Source organism: Phyllostomus hastatus, unplaced genomic scaffold, assembly GCF_019186645.2.
Source record: "Phyllostomus hastatus isolate PE091 unplaced genomic scaffold, TTU_PhHast_1.1 phas_contig_62, whole genome shotgun sequence".
Classification (NCBI taxonomy): domain Eukaryota; kingdom Metazoa; phylum Chordata; class Mammalia; order Chiroptera; family Phyllostomidae; genus Phyllostomus; species Phyllostomus hastatus.
In genome coordinates this window covers 4,288,924-4,312,802 of record NW_025333921.1, presented here as the reverse complement: position 1 = coordinate 4,312,802, position 23,879 = coordinate 4,288,924, and the positions used below count along the sequence as shown (strand labels likewise).

General features: G+C 38.9%; 1 protein-coding gene across 1 annotated transcript in view; it reads right to left on the bottom strand.

The window, feature by feature from the left end:
• Nucleotides 1-23,879, bottom strand: part of MIA2 (MIA SH3 domain ER export factor 2) — a 111,205-nt gene that overhangs the window by 61,401 nt on the left and 25,925 nt on the right. The window contains 3 exon segments of the mRNA XM_045848536.1: nt 509-597; nt 3,658-3,679; nt 6,597-6,728. Of these exon segments, the coding sequence (XP_045704492.1) occupies nt 509-597; nt 3,658-3,679; nt 6,597-6,728 (243 nt within the window).

The window sequence follows — 23,879 nt, the reverse complement described above, 5'->3', positions numbered from 1 at the left end:
GACAAAAACTTCTGAAGTAGAAAACAACAGTCATCATAAGGAAAAGATTCACAAATTAGACTATGTTAAAATTAAGAACTTCTGCTTACCAAGATACCATGTGACATAAAAAGCAAACAGAGAGTGGAAGATATTTGCAATACATATATCTGGCAATGGATTCATACCCAAAATAATAGAAAAAAATCTTACACATCAAAACAGGAAAAAAAAAAAAAACAGATAACTATTCCATTAAAGAGTTTTTAAAAGAAACAAAGGAAAAAAGTCAACTTCACAAAAATGATACCCAAATGGCCAAAAAAAAAACATACCAAAAAAGTGCTTGAATTCATTAGTCAGGAAAAGAAATTAAAACCTAGTAATATGAAGAACGGAACTCTTATACTTTGCAAAAAAAGCATTAATAATCTTGAACTTACAGAGATAGAAGTACCTATATCGAGAAGTATTGATATAAAGTTCTCTGACTCTAAAATGAATGTTAATATTTTCAAAAATGTCTTACCTCTTTTTCTACAAAGCTGAATTTTTCAAGTAGTTTACATTTTTCTTCAATTAGTGTAGAAAGTTCTACAGCAAGCTTTTTCTCTCTTTCTAAACAAAAAGTTAAAATATGAAAATACTTATTCGTAAAAATACATGTTCCCCTATATTCAGTGCAACATTATTTACAATACCCAACTAAGTATCCACTGACAGATGACTGGTTAAATATGTGATGTGTATTTACATAGCATAAAATATACATAGAATACTACTTAGCCATAAAAAAGATGAAATACTACCCTGGCAAGGTGGCTCAGTTGGAGCATTGGCTTGTACACCAAAAGGCTGCAGGTATGATTCCTGGTCAGGGCACATACCTAGGTTGCTAGTTCAATCCTCAGTCAGGGCACATACAGCAGGCAAACTGACTGTTTGTTTCTCTTTGTCTCTTTGTCTCCATCTCTCTCTCTCCCCTCCCCAGCCCATTTCTCTCTCTAAAATCAGTAAACATATCCTCGTGTGAGGATTTAAAAAAAAAACATGAAATATTGCCATAGGTGACAACATGAATAAATCTTAAAGTATTATGCTAAGTGAAATAAAGAGGACAAAAAAAGGACAAAAGCCATGTGATTTCACTCATATGTGTAATATAAAAAATAAGTAACAAACAAAAAAAACAAACTCATAAGATACAAACAACAGAATGATGGCTACCAGGGAGGAAGGTGGGTAGGGAGAAGGGAAAGTGGGTAAAGATGGTCAGATATGTGTTGATGGAAGGAAACTAGACTTCAAGTGGTAGCACTCTAAATACAATACACTATGTGGGATTATAACCTTATATACCTAAAACTTATATATTATTAACCAATGTTACCCCAATAAAACTACTTTTTGTTTTAAATATATTTTATTACTTATGCCATTACAGTTGTCCCATTTCTCCCCTTTACTCCCCTCCACCATGCACACCCTCTCCCACCTACATTCCCCCCCTTAGTTCATGTCCATGTGTCATACATATAAATTCTTTAGCTTCTACATTTCTCATACTATTCTTACCCTCCTCCTATTTTCTACCTACCATCTATGCTTATTCTCTGTACCTTTTCCGCCTTTCTCCTCCTCCCACTCCCCTGTTGCTAACCTTCCATGTGATCTCCATTTCTGTGGTTCTGTTCCTGTTCTAGTTGTTTGCTTAGTTTGTTTTGTTTTTGTTTTAGGTGTGGTTGTTAATAATTGTGAGTTTGTTGTCATTTTACTGTACATGTTTTTTATTTTCTTTTTCTTAGCTAAGTCCCTTTAACATTTCATATAATAAGGACTTGGTGGTGATGAACTCCTTTAACTTGACCTTATCTAAAAAGCACTTTATCTGCCCTTCCATTCTAAATGAAAGCTTTGCTGGATAGAGCAATCTTGGATGTAGGTCCTTGCCTTTCATGACTTTGAATACTTCTTTCCAGCCCCTTCTTGCCTGCAAGGTCTGTTCTGACAAATCAGCTAACAGTTTGATGGGAACTCCTTTGTAGGTTACTGTCTCCTTATCTTTTGCTGCTTCTAGGATTCTCTCCTTCATTTTTACCTTGGCTAAAGTAATTATGATGTGCCTTGGTGTGTTTCTTCTTGGGTCCAACTTCTTTGGGACTCTCTGAGCTTCCTGGACTTCCTGGAAATCTGTTTCCTTTGCCAGAATGAGGAAGTTCTCCTTTATTATTTGTTCAAATACATTTTCAATCTGTTGCTCTTCCTCTTCCCCTTCTGGTACCCCTATAATTCAGATGTTGGAACATTTCAAGATGTCCTGGAGGTTCCTAAGCCTGTCCTCATTTTTTTTAATTCTTGTTTCTTCATTCTTTTCTGATTGGATGTTTCTTTTTTCCTTCTGGTCCACGTCACTGATTTGAGTCCCAATTTCCTTCCTATCACTATTAGTTCCCTGTACATTTTACTTTATTTCACTTAGCGTAGCCTTCATTTCTTCATCTAATTTGTGACCAAATTCAACCAATTCTGTGAGCATCTTGATTACGAACCAGTGTTTTGAACTGTGCATCTGATAGGTTGGCTATCTCTTCACTGTTTAGTTGTACTTTTTCTGGGGCTTTGATCTATTCTTTTGTTTGGGCCATTTTTTTTGTCTTGACATGCCTGTTGCATAGTGAGGGGCAGAGCCTTAGGTGTCCACCAGGGCAGGGTAACCCATGTTGCTGGGTTGTGACACTGTATGTGGGGAAGGGGTCCGAGAGGAAACAATGGTGCTTGCTCCGCTCTCTGCCAGATTTCAGTCATTTCCCTCACTTCCCACAAGCAAATTGGGCCCTTCTGGTACTGATTCCTGTGTGGGTGGGTTTGTGTATGCCCTGAGACACTGTGGGTCTCTCCAAGGAACTCTCCTGTGAGGCTGGGAGTATCTCTCAGCACCTCGACTCCCACAGGTGTTTTCAATCAGTTGTTTGAGGCTTTATTTCCCCACACTGGGACCCTGGGTTGCATGGTCTGTCTCGTTCCCCAGTTTCACCTGGATTATCTGTGCGCAAATGTGTGACCACCTGACCATCAGCCACCTGCTCGGCCAGGATCTACCAGCTGCTGCCTTGCACGCCCAGGTCCCCCAGGCACCACTTTGCCTCAACCCCTCTCTGCCCAGCCATCAGACTCCGCCCCTCCTACCAGCCTGGATGAATGTGTCTACTTTCACTCCTTGGTTGTCAGACTTCCATACTGTTCAATTTTCTGGCAGTACTGGTTGTTTTTTTGTTTCTAAATTGCCGTTGTCCTTTTTTGGTTGTGCAAGGAGGCAGAGTGTGTCTACCTATGCCTCCATCTTGACTGGAAGTCCCCAATAAAAGTATTTTAAAGATTTTATTTATTAATGTATTTTTAGAGCGAGGGGAAGGAAGGGAAAAAGAGAGAGAGAGAAACACTGATGTGTGAGAGGAACCTCTAGCACGCCTCCAACCAGGGACCTGGCCCGCAACCCAGGCATGAGCCCTGACCAGAAATCAAACCAGTGACCTTTCTGTTCACAGACTGTCGCTTATCCCACTAAGCCACACCAGCCAGGGTATGAATAAATTTTTTAAAAGTTAACAATATCATGTGTAAATGTTTTTGTTTAAAATTATAAACATGGTGAGGTCTAAAGTAGAAAAAAGAGCTTACCCACATAAAGTCGGCTTCTAATCTGAAACAAATTTTAAACAAAATTATATTAAAACAAATATACATTCAAGTAAATACAGGTATGTTTAATTTATACTGCCAACTTAAAAATAACACTTTTCTTGTTGCCTTAATATAAATTTCAGTTAGCCAAAAGAAAGGCAACTTCACAAAAATAATATCCAAATCAATGATATGTGCAATGAGAAAAATGCTACATATTAATACCTATTAAAATTTCACATTGTATATTAGCATATTAAAGACTTTGAAATAACTGTATCTTAAAAATACCTGTTAAAAACTAATCAAACAACTAGAACAGGAACAGAACCACAGAAATGGAGATCACATGGAGGGTTAGCAACAGGGGAGTGGGAGGAGGAGAGAAGGGGAAAAGGTACAGAGAATAAGTAGCATAGATGGTAGGTAGAAAATAGACAGGGGGAGGGCAAGAATAGTATGGGAAATGTAGAAACTAAAAAACTTATGACACATGGACATGAACTAGAACGGGGGAACGTGGGTTGGGGAGGGTGTGCAGGGTGGACAGGGATGGAATGGGGTGTAATGGGACAGCTGTAATAGCATAATCAATAAAATATTTAACAAAAATGTTTTAGGGAAAATATAGTATTAATAAATGAAAATGATAATGTTAAAAAAATACCTGTTTAATTTCATTTAGACCATTGTTCCTGAAACAGATTTGACCCTGAAACAAACTATTTCAAGAAGTCTCTACTATCATGTCCCCTAGTGCTAATACACAAAATAACACAATTTGGGAAATGTACCACTAGGTCATGGATTGAAACTGAGTACAAAGAAACCATAAACACAACCTTTTTATTCTTTAACTTCTCGCTCAAATAATGAAGGAAAAATCCCATTTGTAGAGAGATCAGATTTAGGGTTGAGGATATATAAGCAAGTGTAAAAAACAATGGGGACTTAAATCATCTAGAGAAGCATTACAGAGATAAAGTTAAAGGAGACAAAATTGAAAAGCAAAGTTACAGCCCTGGCTGGTGTGGCTCAGTGGACTGAGTGCCAGCCTGAGAACCAAAGGGTCGCCAGTTTGATTCCCAGTCAGGGCACATGCCTGGGTTGCAGGATAGATCTCCAGAAGGGGGTACATGAGGAGCAACCACACATAGATGTTTCTCTCCCCCTCTTTCTCCCTACCTTCCCCTCTAAAAATAAATAAATGAAATCTTTTTAAAAATGTAAAATGCAGAAGAAATTTCCCACAATTAAAAAAATGATAAAAGATCTCATATTAAAAAAATAGAGATTTAGACTGCAAAAAAGGTGTACATCTATGTGGAACTCTAATATATGGCATAGCAGATAAGTAGAGAAAAGAGGGACTATTCAATACATGAAGCTGAAAAAAATGGTTATATCTTGTGGAGGAAAAATTACACTGAATCCCTATCCCATATCAAACAAAAAACTGGATTCAAGATGAATCAAGGACTTACATGTTAAAAGCAAAATTTTAAAATTAAGAATATCTGCTCATCAGAAAACATCTTAAGGAAAATGAAAAGATGTTCCATACTAGGCCATTTACTATACACATAAGCAAGAAGGATAGCATCAAGAATATACTAAGAACACCTACAAATAAAAAATAACAAACTACCTAATAAAAACATGGGCAAAAGACATAAAAAACAATTATTTCCCAAAATAACAATTACACATGGCTGGTAAATTCAGTAAGAGATTTCAATCTCATTAGTGATCAAGGAATTCAAATCAAGACCATGATAAGATACAATTTTATACCCATTCAAGTGACAAAAGAACAGTGTTGGAAAGGACAGAAATCAAATGGATCTCCAGACCTCATGTATATTGCTGGTAGGGTGGAAACTGGTACAATATGAAAAACAACTGGCATTACCTTTTAACAGAACCTCCATATACTCTAACCCAGTAATCTCACACCTAAGTATATTCTCAAGAGAAACTAAAATATGTAATAGGAGATATGTGTAAGAATATACATAACAGATGGGTACTGGAAAAATCAGGAGGAATATTTTGTAAAGTTTATGATTGTCTAGCCACTATGCTGTACACCTGAAATTATTTATTTATGGTCTGTGTTTGTTTTTAATAGTATACTAGACATCTGTGAATATACCACTCAACTTGGAAACAAACTAAAATTAATTACACCTGAAATTAATAAAAAAGTAATACTGAATGTAAACTATAATTGAAAAAAACTTTTAATTAAAAAAAAATACACAGCAGCAGTTACAGTAACAGAAAAAAACCTGAAAACCCAAATGTCCAAGACCACAAAATCTATATACTTTAGTCTATTCTTACAGTAATTCTAGAGCAATCAAAATGGAAAAAAATTGAAGCCTCATTCAAAGCTACGGATGACTGTTAGCAATATAGGATGGAAGAAAAAAGATCCAAAACATGGCATACAGTGTGACACCAAGTACAATCACATACTATACTTGTGAGAAATGTATGTAGACAGGACCAAAAAAAATTTAAGGCATGGGAATAATCAACACAGATCCAAGCCGAAGCTACCTCTAGTACAGACACATGGGGGATAAAATGAGGGAGGATCTCTGAAATATAAGTGATAGTCAATGTTTTTGTTTCCAAGTTGAGTGGTATATTCACAGATGTCTAGTATACTATTAAAAACAAACACAGACCATAAATAAATAATAAAGGTAGGGGTTTAGTATCAGTTCTACAGAGAACTTTTTAAAAATTTTTACACTTCAAAAATTCCTCTAAACCTATATTTAGTTTCCAGTAGCCACACATTATCATGAGTAACCCACATAGCTACAACCTAATTTGTTTTCTTAAAACAAAAATGTTTCTCATATTATTTGTTCAAACAGAAGACACAATGAGCATTCCCTTAGTATATAGCACTGGTTACTTACCGAACGAAAACTTCTCCACAAAAACAAGAAAACAGCAAAAAATCCAACAATAGCTGCACATATCAGCAATTCCCAAGGAAAACCATAGAGATTAGAACTTTTTCTCATATCTTCAGGCAATGCTGCCACAACCTTTAAAACAAGAAAATTATTACTATGATGATAACTCACAAAGTCTGTGACTCGAACTTTGAGTTTTATAATGCCAGTTTATTAGACACATCTTCTTGGACATCTTGGAGGGGTCACTGCAGAGGACAATCTGCTAGTCTGTGTTAATTGAAATGGGAAATTTCCTGCAAATGGTTATGGTCTATCACCCTTGATACAGAAAAAACAGTGGTCTTTCCCAAAGCCAACCATACAGATCAAGGAAGAGGACCTCTAAAAGGAAACCAGTATTTGATCTTAAAACCCTTATTTCTATTTCAGTCATTGTCTTTTGGGACACAGACTTTGAAAACATAGAGATGGGTGCTAAAATGGTGCCTAGCACATAAAAACATGCCAAGTCCTAAAATGACACAGAGCCTAGTAGCCAAGAGGAAGGTATACTGTGTAGACTGAATTTTCTGTATCTTATTCTCTGTAGTTTCTTTCTTCCCTTTTTTTGGGTATATATTTAGTAAAGGTTTACTTAAATGTTTCAGTCTTGCTTCAACTACATAATGAAGAATTAGGCTTCACTTAAAGTACTAAGCTAAAGCACAATGGCTCTCCAGCACATACATTACTATTTGGAACCTATTTATGTCTCCAGCAAGCGTTATTGCACATCCTCCCTGAGCCCATTTGACACTTCTAGTAATACAGCTCCTAGGGCACTGCACATACCACGCTACTTCATGCCTCCTGTGCTTAAACTATTCCCTAAGCCTGTAAAGGCTTTCCTAGAGACTCCAGAAAATGTAATCTCTCCCACCATTCAATTTCACTAGCATTTTCCATGTTTCAGTAAGCAGTTCATCAGTTTCTACCTTGTACTTTTTTTTTTTGGTCTTGCCTCTCAACCGACAGCATGACACCAGTGGCCCAAATTATGTCATAGTTCACTTAGAATCCTCATAAAACTGTCATATAAGAGTACATATGAATATCATGGCAACTATACTTTTTAATTTACAAATAATGTAACTGCCCCAATATTTAAAAGGGTTTTGTAAGTTTTTTGTGCAGATAGTTTTTTTTTAAACACGGCCTCATAAATGCCCCTAAACATAACAGCAAAGATACCTATAAATAAAAAAAAAATCCTTGCAACATGATTATAAACTGAACCTAATAATTTTTAACACTTGGAATTTAATATCTCCAGATTTTACATTAACACGAGTTTCTACATTTAACAAGACAACAGAAAGAAGGGAACAATCTCACTTATGGTAAAGCATCTCAAAACAGCATCTTAAAAGAAAATGTAGATTTAGCATGCCTACTCCCCGTCCAGGCTTAGGTATCCTTTCAGGACAAGAAGTTTCATCACTAAAAGGAACTCATCTCAGAGGAGCAGTCCTTAAGTTTCTTACAGTCAGGGGAACTACGTGTCACTGACCCCTGTTCAAAATAAATAAAATTAAGGAAAGGATCATGTGTTTTCAGAATCGGGAAACATTTAACACACCTTTGTAAAGTCCCACTAAGCAAATGCTATTTTCACCTTCCTCATCTCCAGGTCCCCTTCCACCACACACACACAAAAATGGCCCAAGCATCCCACGAACCTGGCTACTGCCTCGGACACGAGCTGGCCCGGTGGCAGCTGAAGACTGGCTTTGGGACCTCCCACCACTGCCGCTCAGACCCAAAGCCAAAGTCTGCTGCTTCCTCCCCTCGGCGGCTTCCGCGACCCCTGGGCCTGATCGCGCCTGGCCTTACCCAGCGTAGCTTTTCCAGGACCAGCCCCAAGTAAGGCTGAGGGGCAGTCCTGGGCTCCTCCATTGCGCCAGGGCTGCCCTGGATACAGCTGCCGCAGCCAGGGCCCGACTGAGCAACAATCAGCCGCAAACAACACGCTGCGTTCAATCGAGAACCCAAACCCGCACCCGACAACCGGACCACACCACTGTGGAGCCGGCTGTAGGGGGGAGGGGGAGGTCACGGAGGAGAAACAACGCATAGGCCTCAGGTGTCCACGATGCCTACTGACAAGCCTTGACCCCTAAGTTACGCCTTGTGTCCAGGTGCTGAGAAAGTCCAAGCAAGTCCGCAAGAGCCTGAGACTCGCTCTTTACTCGCCACCCCACCCCTCAGTTTGGTTTCGGCCAAACTTCGGTGGGGAGGCTAGGAGGCTGGACACCGTAAATTTCCCCTCCTTCTTTGCGCGTGGTTCGTAGACGTGTCCGGGGTGCTTGCTCTTAAAGGGGCAGGCGCTCTACCTGGGAAAACCACCCACCTTTGGAATTCCAGAGACTCGAGGTTGAGAAAGTTTCGGCCTTGGCTCAGCCTAGACTACTAGGGCTTTGGCCCACGACCCCTCCCACCCCCACCCACCAGCAGGTGGCTAGAGAGGAAGTGAGGCTTCCCCTGGAGGCCCCTCATCAAAGCCCCGGGGGTTGAGCTTGAGCGAGGCACGCCCCCTTGGCCCTGGGGTCATCTCCAGAGCCAGCTCCTATCCGCAGCGCTTGCCTCTCTCAGACCCTCAGGAGCTTTTTATCTACACCCCACAGAAGCCCTGACTGTGTCATTCCCCAGGGCACCCCGCCGAATTAGGAAAACTGGCTGCCTCCTTCATTCCAGTTAGAAAATGACCTGCAAGGCCTGCGCCTGAGTGTCCTGCCAACTGTTTCCGGACTTTCGACTTTGGACAGGAAGGCATCTCAGGTCACCTGTTGTCTGGACAAAATTTAACCTCCCACATACAAGAGAACATCGATCGGGTCTCCTCTGCACAGTGGAGGGTTCATAAGGGTTACTCACTTTTACCTGAGTTACCTGGGCACTTGCTAGGTAACATTGTCCTAAACTTCATGAGCTCCTACTTACCCAAATCCTGAATCATCAAACCCGTGTGCACCTTTCCTGTACTAGTGCTGTTCTCCTGAGAAGGGAAGCTAAAAGTAGCATCTTGTCCTCTAAATTTAGGTCTCTATTTTTAGGTCTGTTGAATAAAGTAAGGGGGCTGGATTTGCTCTTGGGAGATGGTTTTAGCTGACATAGGTGTAAAGAATAAACCATTTCTAAAACTCCTGTGCCAGCATAATCTCACCGAATTCAGCCTTCAAACTGAATTCCTCAGAGAAGTAACTCAAAGAGGAACAGATAGTTCTTCCTTAAACAAATCACCCAAGGGAAATCAATAGTTAAAATCTAAAATCCATAGGAAGCTTCTCTATTGTAAACTCTGGCAGCAACATAACTATTGTGCCAAAAAGTGTCCCAAGTTCACAAGTGGTTTTCAGTACTAATATGAGACCTAGTTTTTTGAAACTCAAAGTGTTCTCTCTTGTTTGCCACATCAGCCTAAGGAGTTTCAGGAACTATCATTATCAGAGAGTAGCAGAAATTACTTAATAAAGCTCCATATTTAAGGTATTACACAACCTTCACAGGGGTTTGACAATGTGTGTTGAAATTATGTAAATAGCTTATCAAAGTCAAAACAAGCATAACCAAAATTTTATCTTTAAAATTTCAAAGAATTTTAGAATGATTTGTACCTCTATTAGAATATTGTATTATTCAATTACAAAATTGTTAAATAAGTCTGAACTTTTTCAAAGAACTCCTGAATCATTTTCAGCTTTTAGGACTTACTTATAACCCAAAACATCTTTTTAATCCCTTGCCTCTCCCTAAGGCAGTCTGAGCCCTTTTCCAATTTTTCAATAATTACCATTCCAAATATTAAAAACATGTATTAGGGACAAAAGAATAAATTAAAACTTTTTAAAGAGAAAAATCTAAAAGCTTTGTCTCGCCAATAGCAAAAACACAGTAAAACTCAAACTCTGCCTGATTCAAACCTAATTTCTATATAATTAATAGCCATATAGAAACTTACCTCTTCCTCTAGATCATTCAAGTCCATTTTTAAAATTCACATTAAAATATCCTAACATGTAAATAAAATTTTGCAAAGCACCTCATATCCTTGAGAAAGATTTCAGATTTTAATTCATCCTGCACTCTTGTTTCAACACTGACTGTGATCCTGTTTTGACACTTGAGGGTAAAGGGGTGCTATAGGTGGAGCTGTGACTACCAACTCATAATTCAGTTTCATGGACAACACTCCTGATCAAATATATTACATATTAAATATACATATTAACACCCTCTTAAAATCTATAACTGAAATCCTGAATTTGGTAACTAATAAAAATTAAATGCATGATTTATTCTATAATCTGTTCACATAGATTACATAATTTTTACCATGTAAAAATATTTAAAAATGGTTCTTAAGGAGATGTGGGATTTTGCTGAATTTAACAGGTCTGCTTTAAAGGAAATGAAGAATAAATGCTGTTAGTGTTTGTGACAACTACTAGAAAGCACCAAGAACATTGGAAACATGCTAGCCAGTAAATTTTGTCCACAACCTAGAAACTGATTTCCCTTACAAAGGGCGGGGTTTCAAAGTTCTACAGTAGTTAGTCTTATTTAATTAAACAGGCAATGTCACAGTCTATGAGAGCTAGCCCTTTGTAAGAAGATAAAACATTTTCCTTCTCTGAATTGTTTAATTTCAGTTGCTATCAGAACATATTGAATCAGGAACAACCTGTTGAACAAGAGCTAGGTAACTTCCATTGTTTACTCCACAGGTAAATGAGACACTGTAGTTAGGAATATATCAATTTAGAACTCAAAGAGTTTCCTCAATTATAAAATAAAGTAAATAAAAAGTGGTATTGATTTTTATTAATTAAACAATTCAAAGAAAGTATGTTGTGTACAAAGTCTGATATTACCAGTAAACAGAAACAATTACCTGAAACACTTAGGCAAGAAGAAAAAGAAGTCCTTTCCCCTAAATTTAACTGGAAAATTCCTCAAATTTTCCATTTACTACAGCTATTCAAAACTATAATATGAGTGCTTACTAAATGCACTAAGATTGTTAGAATTCTAGATCTAGCAGGAACTCTTCAGAACATTTAGTCCATACATTATAAACTTAAAGCCCTGTGGAGATCAAATAGTTGAAGTAAATGTAGGGAAATGAATGCAGCCTATTCAATGCAAGTACTATTCAGCTTGAGCTGCTTCAGCTTGCCATATGAGAATGGAAGGCTGTGTATTACACTCTTATACTTTTTCAAGAGAATCCAGAAATCCAGATTTTTATGTAAACTCACCTTTTAAATGTTGGCAACTGGTTCATATTTCTAAACATTGTGCAAGCTAGTTTTGACAAACAGCCTGTCAACTAGTCTTAGCTTTTGATAGTACAATTTTAAACCTGAGACTCCCCTAGAGAATTAGTGACTTTCCAAGGTCACAAGATAATTAACATAATTTACATTCAGTATTTTCATATCGAAAAATTTCTAACCAAAATAGTTTAACTGAAGTGTGTTCGATTATATTTACTGAATCTATATAAACAAGCATACCTTGCATAGACTGTATAAACACTTTATATGAAGGGCAAATATCATATACAGATTAATAAATTATTTTATTAATTTAGTAATTTCACAGGTCTAATTTATGAGGAAGGGGGATGAGGGTGAGAGATATGTCAGTTCTTCTATGCTTGAGTAGATTTCCAAATAAAGTTTTTAATCAACAACTTCACGACCAAATCATACATAGCAAATTAATAATTTCTCCAGGCTTATTTATCAGGTAATGTCAACTTTCTGGAACTTAGCAAAGAGACAAAGTATGGAGGAAGCCTCTGCAAACAGAACTCTTCCCACAGGCAGCGGCACTACCATCTACCTGGTCACCCTCGCTGGAAACCTGGTAAGTTATCCTCATTTTTCCATTTTCTTCTCCTTGTTATATTCAGTCAATCATCAAATCCAATGAATTCTATGTACAAAAGATCAATTTGCCTTGCCAATCATTTTAATGAGTTTCATCAGATATTAGGCCAAAGATTTTAAAATGTGGCCAGTGGGCCAAACCCAACCTACAGAAGGTTTTGTCTGACCTGCATGTTTTTTTTTATCTGAATATTTGACAATATTAAAAATTGGACGATTTTACACACACACACACACACACACACACACACACATACACAGATTTCCAACTTTTCTTGAAATATCAGGAGATCTGGAAAACCCAGGCTGAAGATAAATAACAGCCACATACTTGGGAGAAGGCACACACTCTCCAGTTGGTTATAGTTCTCACCTTAACCTATGTTTCATTCATTTTGTGAGTTTGTAAACTCTGATTTAGACCTTTACCATTTGCTTCCTGAACTAATAAGATAACTTCTTGACTGTATTCCCTGCCTCTGTTTTTAACCCATTCAATTCTTATTTGACAATATTGACAAATAGACTTATTAAGCTTAAAATAAACTTACCAATAAAGTTTCATTGTTGATAAATGAAACTTTTTCATTCTACTCCTTGATTAAAATCCTTCAAATCTGCCCCATTATATATGAATTCAACTTCCTATCAAAACATGCAAAACATTCTTGATTTAATCCCATATATATATACACCTTCAGTCTCAGCATTCGTTCAAATGAGACACACAGAAAAGCCTCTGTGAAAAGTGGAGGTAGAGACTAAACTGAGGTGGCCTTAAGTGAAAGAATGGAGCCACCAAAAATGGGAAGAGTCAAGGAAGAACTCTCCCCTAGAGCCTCTGGAGGGAATGTGACCCAGCTGATACCTTGATTTCAGACTTCCTGCCTCCAGAGCTGTGAAAGAATACATGTCTATTGTTTTAAGTCACACACACACACACACATTTAACTCAAATGTGATCTCCTGTGAGACACTTTCAAGGCTTCTCCTCCCCACCCACACTATGTACCATTTCCACTCAGTCTACCTGGCCACTCCTCCTGTACATCAGTAGCATCCTATGGCTATTACAGCATTGTACTATAATTATTGCTTTTCTTGCCTGTGTCCTTCAACTAGAGTGAGCTCCTTGAAAGTAACCACTATTAAATTTCATTTTAAATGTAAATGAGAAGATAAGTGTTTCCTCAACTATTTATTTAGATGATAACAGCAGATAAGAGAAAGAACTGACATTTGTAAAAGGCCTCCTATGTGCCAAGTACTACAGCTAGGTCCTTTGGCAATATCTCACTTATAATTAATGAGATAGGGTTTGATAGGATTTATAATAAATGAAAAAGTGTCAAATTTTGAAATTTTAGTTATGTCTAGGTTAAATTTTGAGATATTAGTTGCTTTTGTAAGTTTCTCAAATCACACCATTTTGAGGTCACAGCTTTCATTCACATACAGTCCTACACATAAAGTCTTCCCTCAGCATCTGTGGGAGATGAATCCCTGGACCCCAGAGCATAACAAAATCTGCAGATGCTCAAGTTCCTTATATAAAATGGCATAGTATTTGCATATATCTACTTACATCCTTCCATACACTTTAAGTCTTCTCTAGATTACATATAATACATAATACAATGTAAATGCTATGTAATTAGTTGTTATACTGTATTTATTGTTTAGAGAATAATGACAAGACAAAAAGTCTGTACATCTTCAGCACACACCCAACCACCATAGGCCTGACTACATAGTACACATCAGCAACAGCTCAACATTTTTTTCAAATATTTTTGATCAACAGTTGGTTGAATCTGCAAATGCAGAACCCACAGATACAGAGGGCTGACTATACTAACAATTTGCTTCAGACTCATTTTTAGTTTATATTATTTTGTGTTAACTCATTTAGTATAATTTTCCCTGACTTGGGAAAAAATGTTCAAGATTAACAAAGCTTAATGAAAGTTTAAAAAGAAATCCTTGGTACCCAAGATAGTGGCAGGGTAGGTAGAAGTTACTACACTCACCTCCTCCCAGGACCAGACTGGAATTACAACTTAAATATAGAGCAATTAGCCTGAATAAACAACTGAAGAATAGCTAAAGAGAGGTCTTCTAACTAAGGATTTACAGAAGAAGCCACATAGAGAAAGGTAAGAAGGGCAGAGACTCCAAAAAAAGGTTGGTTTCACTCTTACAGGCAGCGCCTGTGACCCTGGAGTTATATCTCAGCCCAAAACACCAGAGCCAGGAAAAGGCACACACATAACATCTGACTTAAGTAAATCATTGGGGATTCTGTCCTCCAGGGAGAGACAGGAGTTTGCTAGAAACACAGACATCCTCGTAAAAGGCCAATCCACAAAATCTTGTTCATAGCCATTCAACCTAGGCTCTAGAGGAAGGAGGGCAGAGCAGAGTAGGGTCAGGTGAGGGGTGTATGAGGTTTGTGGCTCTGGAAAGAGAGCTGAAAAGAGAGCCACCAGGATCCCTGAGCTGAATCCTCTCCCATACCACTGAAGTCATCTTTCTTGTGTGGAGAACTCCCCTCCATACAGCATCAGACTAGGAAAAGCAACAGTCCCAACCTATGGACTCCTGATCACCCCACCCTGCAGAGGTTGGACCCTGCTGAGAAGTCAGTTGCCTGGGATTGAAGAATTCTGGGCAGAGTCAGGGGGTGTCAGTGACTGAGTTGTTTGGCTTAGGTGTAGGGGTCATTCCTCATTTCTCTGTAAAACTGACCGGTGCCTGCCCCTCATGGGAGATCTACTATCCCCATCCTCCCAACTCCCAGAAGACCCTCTGTGCTGAGATCTTGCTCCTGGCAGAATCTGAGACAGAAAGTTCCATGGCTCTAGGACAGGTGACATTTTTCCCTGGCACACCCTGGCAGAGCCCTCCCTTCACATTGCCAAATCTTGGTCTCTTTGGGCCTGATAAACTCTGCTGGCCTCACCCTAACAACTTCATAAGACCCCATGCCTACCACAAAGGTGTACAAGCACCCAGAAGATGGCAGTCAGACTTAATATATCCTGGAACATTTGCTGAGTGGCTTCAGACCCAGAACTGTCACTGAGTTTAAACCTGTATCACATTGGGACACATTCTTTTTTTATTTTAATTTTTATTTATTAATTTTGAGAGAGACAGGAAAGGAGAAAGAGAAACATCAATTGGTTGACTTCTTTTTTTATCCTCACCCAATGACATGCTCATTGATTTCAGAGAGAGGGAAAGGGAGGGAGAGAGATTGGAACAGAAACATCAATGTGAGAGAGAAACATCAAAATGAGAGGGAAACATTTATCAGTTGCCCCTCACATGCACCCTGACCAGGGGCCGAACCCACAACCTAGGCCTGTGCCCTGACTGACAATCGAGCCCACAAACTTTCACTTTATGGAACAACACTCCAACTAACTGAGCCATACCAGCCAGGGTGATTGGCTGCCTCTTGTATGTGTACCAATCAGGAACCAAAGCCACAATCCTGGTACATTGCAGGACGTTCCAACCAACTGAGTTACCCAGCCAAGGCTCAATTCAAAACACTGAGTGGTATGGCTCTAGGATCTGACTACTCCCCACACCTTCCCCCAAGCCTAACTGGCACCTCCACTTATGGGAGATACACTAGCCCACCCTCCTAAATCCCAGTGGCCCAGACCTGTTGATCTGAGCTCCTGACAGATTCTTGGAAAGACTAAGTTGTGTAGCTCTAGGACAGTGGCCATTTTTCCCTCACACACCTGAGCAGTGTGGAGCCGTCACTTCATTCAGCCAAATCTTGGTCTGTTTGTGCCTAATAAACTCTGCTGGCCTCACTCTGATGCCTCCTTTAGACCCACCCCCCACCACAAAGATCTGTGAGTACCTGGCAGGGGCAGCTAGAATTGGTATACCCTGGGGCATTTGCTGAGTGGTCTTGGACTCAGCAAATCTGCACTGAGTCTGAACCTGCATCAATCTGATGCACACCATTTGCTCCTACCTGGTGACTCACTAAGAACATCGTTTTGAAACTTGCATACCACCAGAGGCCCTTTCAGTGACTGAGCCAGCCAGGCAGACAATAGGTGGAGTCAGATAGAGGTGGATCTTGGGGTGCCTTGGGACTTTTGCTGACCTGACCCAGGGTCTGGTGCTAAAAACCAGCCTTGGAGCATAGCTTGGTCCTTCCCATGCACACCCTGACCCAGTAGAGGCATCCACAAACTGTGGATCACTTTGTAGCTCCAAAGAGGTTATAGAGCCAGTCACAGGCAGTGTCTGACAGAGACTCCAGAACAAACACACCCAGTGCCCAGCTTCAGACAACATCAGAGAAGGATCTAATTATATTCACAGGTAGCATAACCAAAGTGAGATCTTGGTAGGCACCAGACCCTGCTGAGGCAAATGTCACTTCATGTGGTCAGCACCAGCACAGCAGCTTGTACAGTATGGTCATGGGTGATACTCACAGTCAGTAGCCTGAGGGTGGACCCCACACACAAATGGGTTAATGGTAATCAAGACTCAATTACAACAGGAGGGCCCAAATAACCCATACACGGGACATTCCTAGAGCACCATGTTCATGTGATCAAGGAGACTGTGCCACTGGGTCCCACAGGACACCTACTACATAAGGCCACTATACTAAGGCTGGGAGTCATAGCTTATCTACCTAATACAAAGAAACAAACACAAAGAGGCAGACTAAATGAGGAGACAAAGAAATATGTCTTATATGAAGAGCAGGACAAATGTCCAGAAAAAGAGCCAAATGAAATGGAGGCAAGCAATCTATCAGATACAGAGTTCAAAAAATGATTGTAAGAATGCTTAAAAAATTTTGTAAGAACTTCAACAAATAGATAACAAGCATGAAAAAAGGAAATAGACCCCTTGCCAGGTGGCTCAGTTGATTGCAGCATTGTCCCATACAACAAATGATTGCAGATTCAATTCCCAGACAAGGCACATACCCAGGCTGTGGGTTTGATAGCTGATTGGGTGGGTAGGGAGGGAAACCAATAATGTTTCTCTCTCACGTCCATGTTTCTGTCTCTCCCTCTCTCCTCTCTTTCTTTTTCTCTTAAATCAAGAAACATATCCTTGGGTGAGGATTAAAATAATAAAAATAAAATAGAAACCTAACAAAACATCCAGTCAGAAATGAGAAATACAATATCTGAAATAAAGAATTCACTAGAAAGAATAAGCAGTAAATTGAATGAAGCAGAGGATTGAGTCAGCAATTTGGAAGACAAGGTAGTAGAAAACACCCAATCAAAGCAGCAAAAAAAAAAAAAGAATTAAAAAAAATGAGAATAGTTTAAGGCACCTTTAAGACAACATGAAGTGAAACAACGTGCGCATCATAAGTGTGCCAGAAGGAAAATAGAGAGAGCAAAGAATCAAGAATTTATTTGAAGAAATTATGACCAAAAACTTCCTTAATCAGGTAAATGAAAAAGACACACAGGCCCAGGAAGCACAGAGAGTCCCAAGCAAGATGAACCTAAAGAAGCCCATACTATGACACATCAAAATAAAAATGGTAAAATTATACACAAAGAATAATTTTAAAAGCAGCAAGAGCAGCTTTCTTAGTTACCTATAAGAAAGCTCCCATAAGACTGCCAGTGAATTTTCAACAGAAACATTTCAGGCTAGAAGAGATTGGCATAAAATATTCAAAGTGATGAAAAGCAAGGACCTACAACCAAGACTACTTTACCCAGCAGGGCTATCATTTAAATTGAAAGAGAAATAAAGAGCTTCCCAGACAAAAAAAAATTAAAGGAGTTCTTTATCACCAAACCAGTATTACAAGAAATGTAAAAGGGTTTTCTTTAAGAAGAAAAAGGAGAATGAGAGAGAGAAGGGGGTGGGGAACACAGAGAAACAGAGTTAAAAGAATGAAATGGCAATAAATATGTATCTATCAATAACCAATTTAAATGTAAATGGCTTAAATACTCCAAACAAAAGACATAGGGTAGCTGAGTAGATAAGGAAACAAGACACAGATCTATAACCTCTACTACTAGTGACCCATGTCAAAAAGAAAGACACAGACTAAAAGTAGAGAAATGGAAAAATTATTTCATACCAATGGGGGAAAAAAAGCTGGGGTAGCAATACTTATATGTGATATATTTTTCTTTCTTATATCTTTTTTACTATACCTTTGTTTCTTACTATACCCTATAAAATAAGGGATAGTAAGGGTATACCCTGTAAAATAAGGGTATAGTAAGACAGAAAAACACTACATAATGATAAAGAAAGCAACCCAATAGGTAGACATAACCCTTATAAACATTTATGCATCCAAAATAGGAGCACGTACTTTGAAGCACATCTTCATGGACATAAGGGGAGAGATTAACAGTAATATAGTCATAGTGTAATAGGGTTCAGCCAAGAGGGGGGACCCTAAGTAGGAATTTGGAATGGGGTCCAGAACTCAAGGTGTCCAAGAGATTTTAGGATGTCCTCACCTCTCCCCCACCCAGGTGTGGGTTGGGGGAAGGGACAAATGGAGCAGGGACATTAAGCTGTTTTGCATAGCAACAGCCTTGCAGGTACCTTCTGGTGTGGTCATTTAACATATCTATAACCTTTGACTGGTTACATAGATATATTAAATAGCTGTGGCCATGCTCTGAGCCAGGGGAATGGAAGTAACTTCCTCACCAAGGCATAACTGGGGGCAGGTCCCCCGAATTACAGTGCCTGTGTGGGAGCTTGGAGATGATTGGCTCCATGACATGGGCCATACCTGCCCAGACTCATGATGGCAGTCCAGTAAAGCTGGAAGGATATGAGTTCTGGCATGTGAGGCCAAGTGTGGGAGGAGTTGGAAATGGGACTACAGAGGAAGATTGGTGCAGGGATTTAAACCCAGACACAGCAGCCATTGAGGAGAGAACCACATGGCTTTGGCAAAGTGTGGACTCCCACAGCCCTATGAGAGAGGATCAACATGCGGCTTTAGCAGAGAATCGCCACTTGGCTTTGGCAGAGTGGCGACCCCCCTCCCCTCAGCTTTGTGGGGAGAAGCACGCGGTTTTGACTGAGTGGGGACTCCCGTGGCCCTGGGACAGAGGACCACATGCCTTTGCCAGAGTGGGGACCCCTGCAGCATTAGTAGGGGGAACTACCACCCGGCTTTATCAGAGATCCCAGCGACACAGCTGAGGGTGCTGGAAACCCAAAGAGGTCTCCCAGTCGAGATGGATTACTGAGAAGAACTGGGGGCTGCCTGAGCCAAGGACTTCCATTTCCTTTCCTGAGATACAGTACCCCAGACTGGGCAAAGGGGGAAGGAAAGACTGTGTGTGTTTGTGTGTGTTTTAAGGATCTTTGGGATATTGTGATAAAGACATTAGGTCACTACTTTAAGTTTGTATAGCATTAAATAAATATTTCCTTTCCTTTTCACGAATCTCTGGCATTGAGAGACATCTTTCCTATAGACGGCGGACATAATGGACCTGGGGGTTTCTTTCAGTAATAGTATATCGCCCTTAGGCCCCCCCTTGTTTGCTCAGTAACAATAGTAAGATATTGCAACACCCCATTGACATTGATTGATAGATCTTCCAGACAGAATATCCATAAGGAAACGGCAGCCTTAAATTTCACACTAAATCAGATGCATTTAATTCATGTCTTTACATCATGCCACCTAAAACCAGCAGGATATACATATACACTTTTCAAGTGCATATGACACATTTTCTGGTAGTAACTGCCTTTTGATCCAGCAATTCCACTGCTGGGATTATACCCTAAGAATCCTGAAATGCCAATTCAAAAGTACCTATGAACCCCAATGTTCGTAGCAGCATTATTTACAACAGCCAAGTGCTGGTAACAACCTAAGTGCCCACTAGTAAATGAGTGGATCAGAAAACTGCAGTACATTTACACAATGCAATACTATGCAGCAGAAAGAAAGAAGGAACTCCTACCCTTTGCAACAGCATGGATGGAAGGAGAGCATTATGCTGAGTGAGACAAGCCAGGTGGTGAAAGACAAATACCATATAATCTCACCTATAAGTGGAACCTAATCAACAAAACAAACAAGCAAGCAAAATATAACCATAGATATGGAAATAAAGAACAAACTGACAGTGACCAGAGGGGAGGTGGGAGGTGGTTAACAGGGGAAAGAAGGGGAACGATCATCAAGGAACATGCATGAAGGACCCATGGACAAAAACAACACGGGCAGGGAGGATTGAATGTGGCAGAGGGGATGGGTAGGGCAGTGAAGAGTAATGGGAGGATATAGGGAACTGTTTCACATGGTATGGGGAATGTATCCCAGCCCCTGACTTGGAAAATCCAGTGGGGAGTGAGTCAGCACACAGGATCCAAACCCATGGATCAGCTTTCCCATGGGAAATCAGGCCTGCATTGTACCTAAGCTGCTATGAGACTTGCTTTTGCTAAAACTCCCTCACCCTGAATTGAGGCAGCAAGTACTTACTGCATATCTCTAAAGTAACTTCCTAAAATTTATACTAAACCTCCCAAGTATGAAGTATAACCAGTTCAACCACTTTTCCCCTTGATCTGCAACATCCTTCTCTTTGAAGTAACTAGCAACATTCTTTCCCTGTTATCTGTAAAAGGTAATCACCTACAGTGAACCTGTGCATAGTGAATGAGGAACCATCCTGATGTAATGTACCCAGAAAAGCAATAAAAGCCTGTCCAGGTAGCGGTCAGGGCCCTCTCTCACTTAGAGAGCAGCCATGCCATCACTTTTTCTCCACAGGACTTCTGTAGTCCATGTGAATTTGTTTATCACAACCGCAACATGCAGACCCTGTAGGCTAGAGTCCACATCAGGAGGAAAATGGGGAAAATTGTAATTGAACAACAATAAAAAAATTTTAAGCATTTTCTGGTATAGACTATATGTTAGAACATAAAACAGGTCTCAGTAAATTAGCAATACTGAAATCATATCAAACATCTTCTATGACCATAATGCTAAAAAACAAGAAAAAACCTGGAAAACACACAAAGATATGAAGGCTAAGTAATATGTTACTAAACAATAAGTGTGTTAACTATGAGATCAGGAAAAAATCAAATAATACATTGAAACAAATGAAAATTAGAACACAGCAACACACAATCTATGGGGCACAGCAAAAGCAGTGTTCACAAAGAAATTTATAGCATTACAGGCCTATCTCAAGAAGCAAGAGCCCTGAACAGTGTGGCTCAGTGGATTGAGTGCTGGCCTGAGAACCAAAGGGTCAACAGTTCAATTCCCAGTCAGGGTACATGCCTGGGTTTCAGGCCAGGTCCCCAGTTGGGGGTGTGTGAGAGGCAAGCACACATTGGTGTTTCTCTTCCTTTCTCCCTCTTTTTCCCTCTCTCTAAAAATAAATAAATCAAATCTTTTTTTAAGAATCCCAAATAAACAATTTACCTTTAAACTTAAAGGAAATTTTAAAAATCAAAAAAAGCCCAAAGTGTGTAGAAGAAAGAAAATAATAAAGATAAGGACAGAAATAAATGAAATACAATCCAAAAAATACAAAAGATAAATGAAACCAAGAAATGTTTTTTTGAAAAGATAGACAAGATTAACAAACCTTTAAACAGACTTATCAAGAAAAAATGAGAGAAGACCCAAATAAATAAAATCAAAAATGAAGGAGAAGTAACAACTGACACCAAAGAAATACAAAGGATGGTAAGAAAATAAAATGAACAACTATATGCCAACTAATTGGACAATATAGATAAAATGGATAAATTCCTAGAAGCATGCAATCTTCCAAAACTGAATCAGGAAGAATCAAAAAATTGAAATAGATAAATTATAACTAATGAAATTAAAGCAGTAATCTAAAAACTCCCAGCAAACCAATTGGACCCAGCAATACATTAAAAAGCTCAAACACCATAACTAAGTGGAATTTATTCCCAGGATGCAAGGTGGGTACAATTTTCACAAATCATAAATGTTATACATTATATAAAAGATATAAGGATAAAAATCCTTGAAGGATAAAAATCACATGATCATATTAATAGATGCAGAAAAAGCATTTGATAAAATCCAGCACCATTTACAATAAAAACTCTCAGCAAAGTGTGAATGGAGAGATCATATCTAAACACAATAAAGTCCATATATGAAAAACCTATAGCCAACATCATATTCAATAGGCAAAAACTAAAAGCATTTCTCTTAGGATCGGGAACAAGACAGGGATGTCTGCTTTCACACTCTTATTCAACATAATACTAGAAGTCCTAGCCTCAGTGATCAGACAAGAAGATGAAATAAAAGGCATCCAAATTGGAAAGGAGCTAGTAAAACTGTCATTATTTGCAGATGACATGATATTGTACATAGAAAACCATAAAAACTCCACCAAAAAAACCCTACTAGATTTAATAAATGAATTCAGTAAAGTAGCAGGATACAAAATTAATATCCAGAAATTTGTGACAATTTTATACACCAATAATGAACACTCCAAAAAACTAAGAAAACAATCCCATTTGCCATTGCAACAAAAATAATGAGGTACCTAGAACTAAACTTAACCAAGGACGTAAAAGACATATACTCAGAAAACTACAGGACATTAAAGAAAGAAATAGAAGAAGACACAAATAATTGGAAGCTCACACCGTGTTTATGGACTAAAAGAATTAGCATCACTAAAGTGTCCATACTACCCAAAGCAATCTATATATTAAACACAATTTCCTATTAAAATACCAATGACATATTTTGGTATTTATGATCTACAGCAGATCTACAACAGATCTATAACAAATATTCCAAAAATTTATATGGGACCATAAAAGACCCCAAATAGCCTCAGCAATCTTGAAAAAGAAGAACACAGTTGGAGGAATCACAATACCTGATATCTACAAAACAATACTATAATGCAAAGCTATTGCAATCGAAACAGCCTGCCACTGGCACAAGAACAGATCAAAGGAACAGAACAGAGACCCCAGAAATCAACCCCTCCTTTATGGTCAGTTAATATTTGACAAAGCAAGCAAGAGTATACAATGGAGTAAAAACAGTCTCTTCAAGAAATGATACTAGGAAAATTGGACTTGTACATACAAAAAAATGAAAACAGACCACCAACTACACCATACACAAGAATAAACTCAAAATGAATAAAAGACTTAAATGTAAGTCATGAAAGCATAAAAGTCCTAGAAGAAAACAGAGGCAGTAAAATCTTGGATAACTTACATAACAATATTTTTTTAACAGTACATCTCCTACGGCTAGGGAAACAAAGGAAAAAATAAACAAAGAGGACTACATCAAACTAAA